The sequence below is a fragment of the Cottoperca gobio genome, chromosome 22 (genome assembly GCF_900634415.1).
Source record: "Cottoperca gobio chromosome 22, fCotGob3.1, whole genome shotgun sequence".
In the NCBI taxonomy this organism is placed as follows: domain Eukaryota; kingdom Metazoa; phylum Chordata; class Actinopteri; order Perciformes; family Bovichtidae; genus Cottoperca; species Cottoperca gobio.
In genome coordinates, this window is record NC_041376.1 from 16357968 (window position 1) to 16368439 (window position 10472).

At 43.0% G+C, this 10472-nt stretch overlaps 2 protein-coding genes across 3 annotated transcripts; one reads left to right on the plus strand and one right to left on the minus strand.

The window, feature by feature from the left end:
• The first annotated feature begins 615 nt into the window (after nucleotides 1–615).
• On the plus strand, nucleotides 616–6476 carry spdya (speedy/RINGO cell cycle regulator family member A). Of its 2 annotated transcripts, none has more exons than XM_029461356.1 (7): nucleotides 616–974; nucleotides 1619–1891; nucleotides 2025–2083; nucleotides 2183–2268; nucleotides 2392–2563; nucleotides 2760–3117; nucleotides 5992–6476. In XM_029461356.1, the coding sequence occupies exons 2-7, from the start codon at nucleotides 1651–1653 to the stop codon at nucleotides 6051–6053; spliced, it is 978 nt and encodes a 325-aa protein (XP_029317216.1). In that variant the 5' UTR covers nucleotides 616–974; nucleotides 1619–1650; the 3' UTR covers nucleotides 6054–6476. The 2 variants fall into 2 exon arrangements, with proteins under 2 accessions (XP_029317216.1, XP_029317215.1); XM_029461355.1 differs by having other exon boundaries at nucleotides 620–1227.
• A 127-nt stretch (nucleotides 6477–6603) lies between these two features.
• Nucleotides 6604–10212, minus strand: trmt61b (tRNA methyltransferase 61B). Its single transcript, XM_029461354.1, is given in 8 exon segments — nucleotides 6604–6713; nucleotides 6794–6877; nucleotides 6963–7147; nucleotides 7946–8037; nucleotides 8137–8327; nucleotides 9265–9367; nucleotides 9465–10106; nucleotides 10108–10212. Coding segments are annotated over 8 exon segments (1437 nt in total). The 3' UTR covers nucleotides 6604–6678.
• Between the last annotated feature and the right edge of the window lie 260 nt (nucleotides 10213–10472).

A 10472-nucleotide genomic window follows, 5' to 3' on the forward strand; every position in this document is an offset into this window, starting at 1 on the left:
AAGGTCTGGTTCACCAGACGAGGAGGAGCTGAGGAGGATCAGTGCGCGGTGAGGGAAACATCCTGTAAGGTCTACATCCTTCCAGCGTTCCAGGTCTGTAAGGTCTACAGCGTTCCAGGTCTGTAAGGTCTACAGCGTTCCAGGTCTGTAAGGTCTACAGCGTTCCAGGTCTGTAAGGTCTACAGCGTTCCAGGTCTGTAAGGTCTACAGCGTTCCAGGTCTGTAAGGTCTACAGCGTTCAGGTCTGTAAGGTCTACAGCGTTCTGGTCTGTAAGGTCTACAGCGTTCCAGGTCTGTAAGGTCTACAGCGTTCCAGGTCTGTAAGGTCTACAGCGTTCCAGGTCTGTAAGGTCTACAGCGTTCCAGGTCTACATCGTTCCAGGTCTACATCCTGTCAGTTCTGGTTCAGCAGATAATCTGGCGTATTTATAGTGGAGTCGGCAACTGGCGAATGAGATCGCTGATTTTAGCTGGGTTCAGCTGTGTCAATTAGCAATGCTGGGTTCAGGTGTGGCAATTAGCAACGTGTCTGTGTGTCTTTGTTATTACAGTTTGTGGAAAAGGTTAAAGGAAACATGCAAATATTTATACACAACAAGAGTTCATCGCCATGATAGCGCACAACCACATTAAAATCACAACAATATATATATAACATGCAACAGTCATAAAAAGGGTTAACCATACATCACACTGTCTTAAAAGATGGCTTTATGACAAATACTGTACATATAATAATGTAAATAATTTATTATTTTAGTTTTACCTTCATCTGAGTGTGTCTTTATCTAAATCTGTATTTTGACATGTTTAATATGTCGAAATACTGGACAGTGAGCGGTGTTTCGCCTTTAGCCTACTTCTACTACGTAGAAGAAGAAGGAGAGCGCCGCGATTGGTCATCGCGTGCAGGTGTACAGCTGAGCGATTGGCGCGGTACCCTGAAGCGCGTTCCCAAACCAGCGTCTTCTCTGGTTAGTGCCCTGTAACGACGGATGACTGCCTTTCTCTCAGTTTAGCTTTTTTAAACGTTGTCATTGTTATCATTATATCCTGTTCTCAAGGACATTATTCACTTAAGTTCTTGGTGCTATTAGCCCTGTTGTGTCACTCGTAGTTATTTACACTGATATCCATCGACATTTGATCGATTTTCAAGTCAACCTAACGTTAGCTAATTGCTAAACGCCGCTCCGTTCACTGAAGGCGAAAGGAAGAACCGCGAAGGTGAGGACTTGGTTCAGAACGTCTTTACTGTTAAAGTTAACTGTGAGACTTGTTTGCCACGTGTATTTAACCTGAGCTAGTTATAACATAACTTTACACACGAAAAAAAGTTTAAGTTAGCTTCCTACATGCTGGAAGCTGTCAGCTAGTTCGCTAGGTGGCTGACCGCAATGTCACACATGTTAAAGGGATGTTAAAAGGGTGATGAGTTTAGGGGTAGGGTGTGATGAATTCAAAGGACAGAACACACAGCAAGCAGATGGCATAATAAACATTAAAATTAAACAACCACATTAAAAATATCAAGGTCAGGATGGACGAACCCTTATTTGGGCTTTGCAGCTAAGCATTTAATGTCAACCTCTCATATCACTCTTCCATTTCCTCTCAGAACACCATACTACAGATGATCTAAACTGAAGCATGATGAAGCACACGCGCAATCGGTGCCATGTTACTCCCTCAGTTACTGTTGGAGTCAAACCCAGCAGTTCGCAGTCCCTCCAAATCAGAAGAGGTCTTCGGCTCAAAAGAGCCAACTGCCAAGACGGCCAGGGCCCGCCGGGGATGAGCCAGCCAAGCCAGCGTCGGGATTCCAAAATGACCCTGCCTCCAACTATTGTCATCCAGCGGCAGGAAATGGCTTCTTTCTTCAAACTTTTTGGTAAATGAATAGCCCCAATAAAAAGCCTGTTTTAATTCAGTAAAAGCAAAGTGATCTTACTTTGGCATTTGATAATGTCTATTTTGTTTTCCTTTTCTCATTTTATGTTAAACAATTATATGTTTGGTTACAGATGACGATGTGATCCATGACTTTCTTTGTATGGACTGTTGCTGTAAAATGACTGACAAGGTAAATTGTTAAGTAAACTTTATGAAAGTGACAAAATCTCTGGGAAGCTTTAAGATGCTTACAATTGACTGACTGCAACTTTTCTCCCTAATTCATCAGTACCTGCTTGCCATGACCTTTGTGTACTTCAAACGGGCACGCTTCACTATTGCTGAATACACCAGGAAGAATTTTTTCATTGCACTGTAAGTTTCAATGGGGGGGAAAAAAACAAAGAAATTCTGCTTTTGAATTTCATTATTCTCATAAAAAGTGAACCTTCTGGAAAAACTGTAACCCCAATTTTTGCTCATGTGCTCCATCTCTAGCTATCTTGCCAACACCATGGAGGAGGATGAAGAGGAGAGTAAGTATGAGATTTTTCCATGGGTGCTGGGCAAGAACTGGAGGAAGCAGTTTCCTCGCTTCCTCAAGCAGCGAGACAAGCTGTGGGCTCGGGTCGAGTACAGAGCTGCTGTCAGCAGGCGCTGCTGCGAAGAGGTACACACAAGTGTAATTGCCTAAGGAGAATGATAAATGGTGTTTCTCTGGGAACTTTTTAAGGGTCTTGTTTTTACTGTGCCTTGCAATTTTCATGGTTCAGAATATCTATCTCTGTTGTTGTTTTGAAGTGGTTTTTTTCTGATGGAGCTGTATTTGTGTTTCTTTGTTTGTGTCTCTTCCGTCTCTCCTCCAGGTGATGGCCATTGTGTCCTCTCACTTTGTGTGGCAGCGAGAGCGGTCAGAGCACCACAGCGGTGCCCGGCGGCAGTACGGGGACAGAGAACTCAGTCATATCCCCCGCGGGCCCTCTGCCTCCCCGGTCCCCTGTGCCTTATGTAACCGTGGCAACGGGTTAGATCCGGGCCCAGGCGCTTCTTCTCCCTCCAGACGCTCTTCTGCACCGACCCCAAACCCTGCCTTCTCACACCCATTCACCTCTGCACTGAGTTTGGAGATCACCCCACCCAGGACTGCAGCCTCTCGCAGGAAGGCGGTGGAGACTAAAATCCAGGCTCAGCATTCCTTCTGCTGCTGTGCGGAGGAGGTTCCCAGTAGGTGTCACGTTTCCCAAAAGCAAAATGCTAAGATTTAATGCTAACGTTCTCAGAAACTCTCTTAAATTTGGTTGTTTCCCAAAAATCATTGTAATTTAAAAATAGAAATGATCGCAGGTTGACAAATACCTCCTACCAGTGCCTTAGCCAGGTTTGAGAAATAATTTATTTTAATTGCATTTCTATACGGGCAAAAAAAATTAATTAAGATTGTAGAAATGAAATGTTAGAGGCATCGTTATACGTATAACGATGCCTCTAACATTTCATTTCTACAATCTTAATTAATTTTTACTCGTATTTCCTGCCTTGTGGTAAATGTTTATGCACCAATTTATGATGAAAGTGTCTTCATGTGTGAACACAAAATTCAGGTGACATTAAAAAATATAATGCAGTGAGGCTCTCAGGCATTCTGTATTGATATTCAGTCTCCAGTAGATACATTTCTCATTGAATGTTATCCCTGCTGAGTCAACACACATGTAGACATGATTTACTCCTCCCTCCTCTTTTGTCTTGTTTGGGGATGTAACCTCTTCAACTGCATGTGGCACTTATTAACGTCAATGATAAATGAAAGTAGAATAATGAATTAATAAACCCCTGGACTTTAATAATTTGTTTGCGCTTAGTTTCAGCAAGATTTCTGCTCATGCTCAAAACTTTATGCACATTCAGAACCAACGTGTTCTCTGAGAAGTTGCAATTAAAGCGATATTTCAAGAAAAAGTAATATTACAATAGTAAAGTTGTAATTTAATCCGAAATAAAGTCATAATATTGTAAGATAAATGTGCCTGTCCTATAGTGTACTGTGTACTACGTTATGGTAGTGTCCCCTTCAGACCGTCTGACAGACACAGAACCCCGTTTGGGAGTTTAGAGAAGTGGCTGTGCGCTGCTCTTCATCGGAGGTGGAAAACAGAAACTAAAAACAATTCGCATCAGGCATTAATCTTAAATGTTAACTTCTCCAGCTCCGACAAAGTTGATGTGGTTTTTTGCTGGATTACACCTGGGAAGTATTTCACAAAGAGGGATTAGAAAGTGAAACTGAGAATAAAATAAATATATATATAATATATATATATATATACAGTATATCTCAAAAGTGAGTACACCCTTTAGATTTTTGCAAATATTCTGTTATATCCTTTCAGGGGATAACATTATCCTACTGAAACTTTGATATAACTTAAAGTAGTCAGTGTGCTGCTTGAATAACAGTATAGATTTATTGTCCTTTGAAAATTACTCAGTACACAGCTGTTAATGTCTAAACAGCTGGCAACAAAAGTGAGTACACCCCATAGTGAACATGTCTAAATTGTGCCCAAAGTGTCAATATTTTGTGTGACCACCATTGTTATCTAGCACTGCTTTAACCCTCCTGGGCATGGAATTCACCAGAGCTGCACAGGTTGCTTCTGGAATCTTCTTCCACTCCTCCACGACGACATCACGGAGCGCACGGATGTTGGACACCTTGCACTCCTCCACCTTCCTCTTGAGGATGCCCCACATGTGCTCAATTGGGTTTAGGTCTGGAGACATACTTGGCCAGTCCATCACCTTAACCTTCAGCTTCTTCAGCAAGGCCGTTGTCATCTTGGAGGTGTGTTTAGGGTCATTATCATGTTGGAAAACTGCCCTACGGCCCAGTTTCCGAAGAGAGGGGATCATGCTCTGCTGCAGGATGTCACAGTATATATTGGAATTCATGTGTCCCTCAATGAAATGCAGCTCCCCAGTGCCGGCAGCACTCATGCAGCCCCAGACCATGATGCTGCCACCACCATGCTTGACTGTAGGCAAAACACATTTGTCTTGGTACTCCTCACCAGGGTGCCGCCACACACGCCGGACACCATCTGATCCCAAACAGGTTTATTTTGGTCTCATCAGACCACAGGACATGGTTCCAGTAACTCATGTTCTTGGATTCATTGTCTTCAGCAAACTGTTTGCGGGCTTTCTTATGCATCGGTTTCAGAAGGGGCTTCTGTCTGGGGCGACGGCCATACAAACCGATTTGATGCAGTGTGCGGCGTATGGTCTGGGCACTGACAGGCTGACATCCCACTTCTGCAACCTCTGCAGCAATGCTGGAAGCACTCGCACGTCTATTTTTGGAAACCAACCTCTGGATATGACGCTGAGCACGTGGACTCAACTTCTTTGGTCGACCCTGGCGAGGCCTGTTCCGAGTGGAACCTGTCCTGGAAAACCGCTGTATGATCTTAGCCACTGTGCTGCAACTCATTTTCATGGTGTTGGCAATCTTCTTATAGCCAAGGCCATCTTTGTGAAGCGCAATAATCCTTTTTTTCAGCCGCTCAGAGAGTTCCTTGCCATGAGGTGCCATGTTGTCCAGCATTCAGAGAGAATTGTGCCCAAAACACCAAATTTAACAGCCCTGCTTATCATTTACACCTGAATCCTTGTAACACTAACGAGTCACATGACACCAGGGTGGGAAAACAACATCATTGGGCACAATTAGGACATGTTCACTATGGGGTGTACTCACTTTTGTTGCCAGCTGTTTAGACATTAACAGCTGTGTACTGAGTAATTTTCAAAGGACAATAAATCTATACTGTTATTCAAGCAGCACACTGACTACTTTAAGTTATATCAAAGTTTCAGTAGGATAATGTTATCCCCTGAAAGGATATAACAGAATATTTGCAAAAATCTAAAGGGTGTACTCACTTTTGAGATATACTGTATATCCTGTGATAGACTTCAGTTTGAAAAGCTTGATTCTTCAGTTAAGGAATAGCATTGTTATTGACTCCCACTAATACAATATTTCATGCTTGACGTTGCACTCAACTACATGTTTCTATCCTTCCTCTTTGATAGAGCTCGATTCTTCCTGTGGCTCCACATACGACGCCTCCATGGACTGGATCAGTGAGGAATAAAAACACTATGCTGTATCTCTAATACCTCTTTCACAATGAAGCAAAGGTCTGAATCGCAAGTGTAGCTCACTCGTTTGTGTCTCTTAATGCAAACATGGCTCAATAGTTTTCATTTAGGAATGAGCTCATTCCATACATTATACTCTGACGACGTATTGGAAATATGTTCTTTGTATTTATATACTGAAGTACTGCTGGGATTTTTTGGACGACCACTTGTTTATTCACAGATGTTAGAATGACTCTGTAAAAGAAGATAAATGTGACATTTTGGCTGAATCAAAGCTTAGCCACTGATAACATGCTGTGTTAACGTACTGGGATTCTACTGGCTGTGTTTTTAGTGTCGATGTGCCCGTTTAATGATCCAACACTGCCTCTTGAAGTTCTGAATAAAGGCTTGAACTTAAATTGGTCTTTGTCAGTCTTTATTAAAAACTTTTACTTTCATTACAGAACTGGAGATCTGCGTGTCTCAGTCGACTTTTGTTTAGCAAATAAACTGCTCTTCACATGCAGTTACTGTATAAAGTCACACAAGTGCATCATATTCACTTAAACATCATTTATTTTTCAAATTAATAAATAATTTGGTTGATATACAATAATTTATTTCCAGGGCTCCTTACCGCTCACACTTTCTCAGCTTCACCAGGAATGCTGAAAAAGGAAAAGTAAGACTATGAGCATTTATTTACAACATCACACAGAACACTGACCAGAACTGTGTAACGTCTGACCTGTGTGACCCATTTGTTCAGGACAGGGTCTGGCAATGTAGGGAACACTCCCGAAGGCTGGGACTCCCTCTGTGCTCGTCTCTTCTGAAATACACAGTAAAACTTCAACTGAAGAAATGCATTTTCAAAAGTATTATCATTTTATACTGTCGTGCCACTTTAAATCAACCTTTGTCAGCCTCCTCCCTCTGGTCTCCGTCCAGAATCGGAGCTTTCTTGTTGCAGTACCTCCCGTCTTTCTGGAGAGCCGGAGCCACCACCCAATCTTGGATTGGAACATTGATGATGCGTTCGCACAGCAGAGGGAGCGACAATAAACGAATCCCTTCCAGCAGGTCAACAACCTGTGTTACACTGAGTTACAGAGAGGGACAGTCAGTGGAAATGCAGTGCACACGGGTTAACAACATGAAAGCTTCAAGTTGGTTACCACTGGTGTGACACTAATTTGATCATGCCTGCATTTTCTTTTTGTCTTGCTTAAGTCATGTTTGTTCTTCTTATTCTCATACACCCAAGGAAATCATAAGAAATCCAAATTTCACACTTGTACATTTAAATCCCAAATGTGGGGTCCGGAGCCCCACTGGGAGCCAAACTTCACTTCAAGGCTTTCTTCATTTTAATGACAACACAACTTTTTAATAAATATTTTCATTTGGCCTATATTTTAGGATTTCATTCATTTCTGTGAAGGAAACTAAATTGTTATTTTAAAAGTTTGGATTATTAAATATAAACTTCTAAAATATCTAACAGGATAAGAGCCTTCCTTCCAGACTCGTTGAATTTGCCAGGATAGAATCTTATTAGGTGTGTATGACTATGAATAAAAGAGAAACAATACAGACTGAGAATTAAAAGTTCCTAGAAATAAGAGGAAAACTCATCTCTGATGCAACATTCACAGGAAGTAATCTGCTCAAAATTCCTCCAAATCACAACAAAAAAAAGACTTCCCATCACTTAAAACTCACTAATAAACATATCTTGATTTGTACAAAAACATCATCTCCAGAATGTTGAAACTATTCTCCCACAGTATGAAGTCCCTGCACTTTTCTCAGAGCTCAATGTGTGCGACCTCATGTAGCTCCTCGGCTGTCTTAGGTCTGATTTGAAAGGTGACAGTGAAACACTGGAAATACACACTTGGCGATGTAGACGGCACACACAGCTCCAGGGTGCAGATGTGGAATCACAGTGGATAAAACCAGGTGAGGGTTGATCATGTCGAGGGCGACCTGCAACACACAGAATCCATGCGATGAACGAGCAGGCGTCACGAAATCTAATCCCTGGAGTCTTAATACATATAATCAGGTGTTGCTGTGAGCACTGACTGCTTGGAATCCCTGGTTGGCGATGAGCGAGGAAGTCGTGCGGAGGTCGGCGTTGTGAAAGCGGACGTTGTCGGGCCACTCCTCCCCTCGCCGCAGACTCCATGACGTCCTCCAGTGGTTGTAGTTTTTCACCGCTCTCTTGTAGTGGTCCTCCCTGACCTCCACGCTCAGCACTCTGCCCTTACAGCCAACTGGCAGAAACAAAAGTATACAGTGAAAAGTCAACTCTTTTCCTTCAGAAAGATATTCCACTGTAGCATTACACACACAGGATTCCATGATTTGCTAGAAGAAATCTGTTAACCTTCTCAGAATCACGTTTTAGTGACATGTTAGTGACCTCAGCCTCTTTCCTTCGTCCTAACTGACACGCTATGCTTCCATTATAAATCTTAAAAAGGGAATGTTTGCCCCAAAATCTAAATATTTTCCCTCTTCCCTGTAGCGCTATTTATCAATCTAGATAGTTTTGATACGAGTTGCAGCAGTGTTGGACATATCGGCCGTAGAGACGTCTGTCTTCTTTCATATGATGGAACTGGATGGCGCTCGGCTTGTGATGCTCAAAGCGGCAAAAAAAATACATTTGAAAAACAACAGCAATGTCTCTTTCCAGGATTCACGACCCGGTTATTAAGATGATCCACAGACCTCGTTGTGAGCAGTTTCATTTAGGAACTTTTTTCTTTCTACCGAACTACACCCGTCAACCGTATCAGCGCGCAGAAGGAAGCGTGCATCCATTCAGACATCTTTAATGTTTATCCGAGTATCTCGCTCTGTCGTCCATGAGTAGACGTACGCTTTCTCCTTCTGATTTTGGGGTGAACTGTCCCTTTAAGGGGAGACACTACAGGTGAATTGCAGCAATATTTCAATAACAGATATCACTATGAAACTTTTCCCAGTTGATTACTTACATTAAGAGGATTATGTTTTGTATTACATATTTGATGAAATGTTATGTTTAAATGCAAATGAGGCATTATCTAAAGCTTGCTTTAGGTGAATTTAGGCGAAATCTACAGACGGAAATAGACAAAGTTAGTCAACTAAACACCGAAATGTGTATTTTGGATGTTTCCTTTCATCTGGTGTAGTCGTAATGACAGTATGATGGCTGCAGACCTGCTCTGGACAGGAACAGAGACATGGCCCCGGACCCCGATCCGGATTCTAACACGCGGTCTCCTTCTGTGACATCCATCATCATAAGCATAGTAGATACATCCTGGGGAAGAAAAGAGAGTAAGAGACATCAATACCACCTTGAGAGACTCTGAAACACACATGTATGTGGGGCTGTGACACACAAACAAATGTTGTACCTTAGGGTAGGCGATGGCTGGCCCCCTCTTCATGTACAGCACATAATCCTCCAGACTGGCCCGACGTATGAGAATGAGAACCCCCCGGCCTGTCTTCAGGAAGCTACCTGCGGGCTTCCCGGCTATGTTGTCGTGCGGGATAGTCCCCCAGCTGCTCTGCAAAAGTGTCCCCTCCAGAAGCCTGAACATCTTCCTGAACTCCACCCGGCCCTTCTTACGAAGCTCTGCGACGAGCAGCTCCCCGAACACAAGCAAGCGCTCCCCAGGAAGAGTGGGTGATATCCTACTTTTGTCCTCATGAGTGTCTGTTTCCATAGCTGCATCTGATGCATTGTGGGTCTCCGAGTCATCCTCTGTAGGGATTGCCCCATGTTCCTCTTGTGTGACTGATAACTGGATGCCTACGTCTTCTTCAGGGTTTGTCTGGTTCTGCTCCTCCCTCAGCTGCATCACCTCGGGGCTCAGGCCATCCTGGGGCAGCAGGCTGCTGATCCTCTCCAGGGGGGACAGGGGTCTCCTCCCTCTGGACAGCAGTGCTTGCCGGAAGGTTGGCTTGGCGCTCATGGGTGAGGAGTCTAAGTCGTCTCCCTTGTACTCGTTACATTTTACTGAAGCAGAGGAAAAGGTTCTTGTACTCTCTTCTCCTACATTTATGTAGTATGTCCCTGCTACTGAAATGTCTTTGACTGCTGATTCTCACCAGTCTGTGCATTAACAGGAGTCCAGCAAAGGGCATTTGCACAGCCATTACTTTAGATTATAACATACAAGTAAAGGATATGTCCTGCAATCCCATCCAGGGAATTTCAAGAAGATGAAAAATAGAAAATGACAGCTGTAGTTGTTAAATATAACATGAATCCCTAATAGAATAAACAACTCAAGTGACAATAAGCCTGATTGAAAGTTCACTTACTCTATTTACAGTAAAACTGAACAAGTCGCTCGTCTTCATTTCTCCTAAACCCGGCCGTATTCACAGACCATGGAGGTCACCATGCTTAGAAA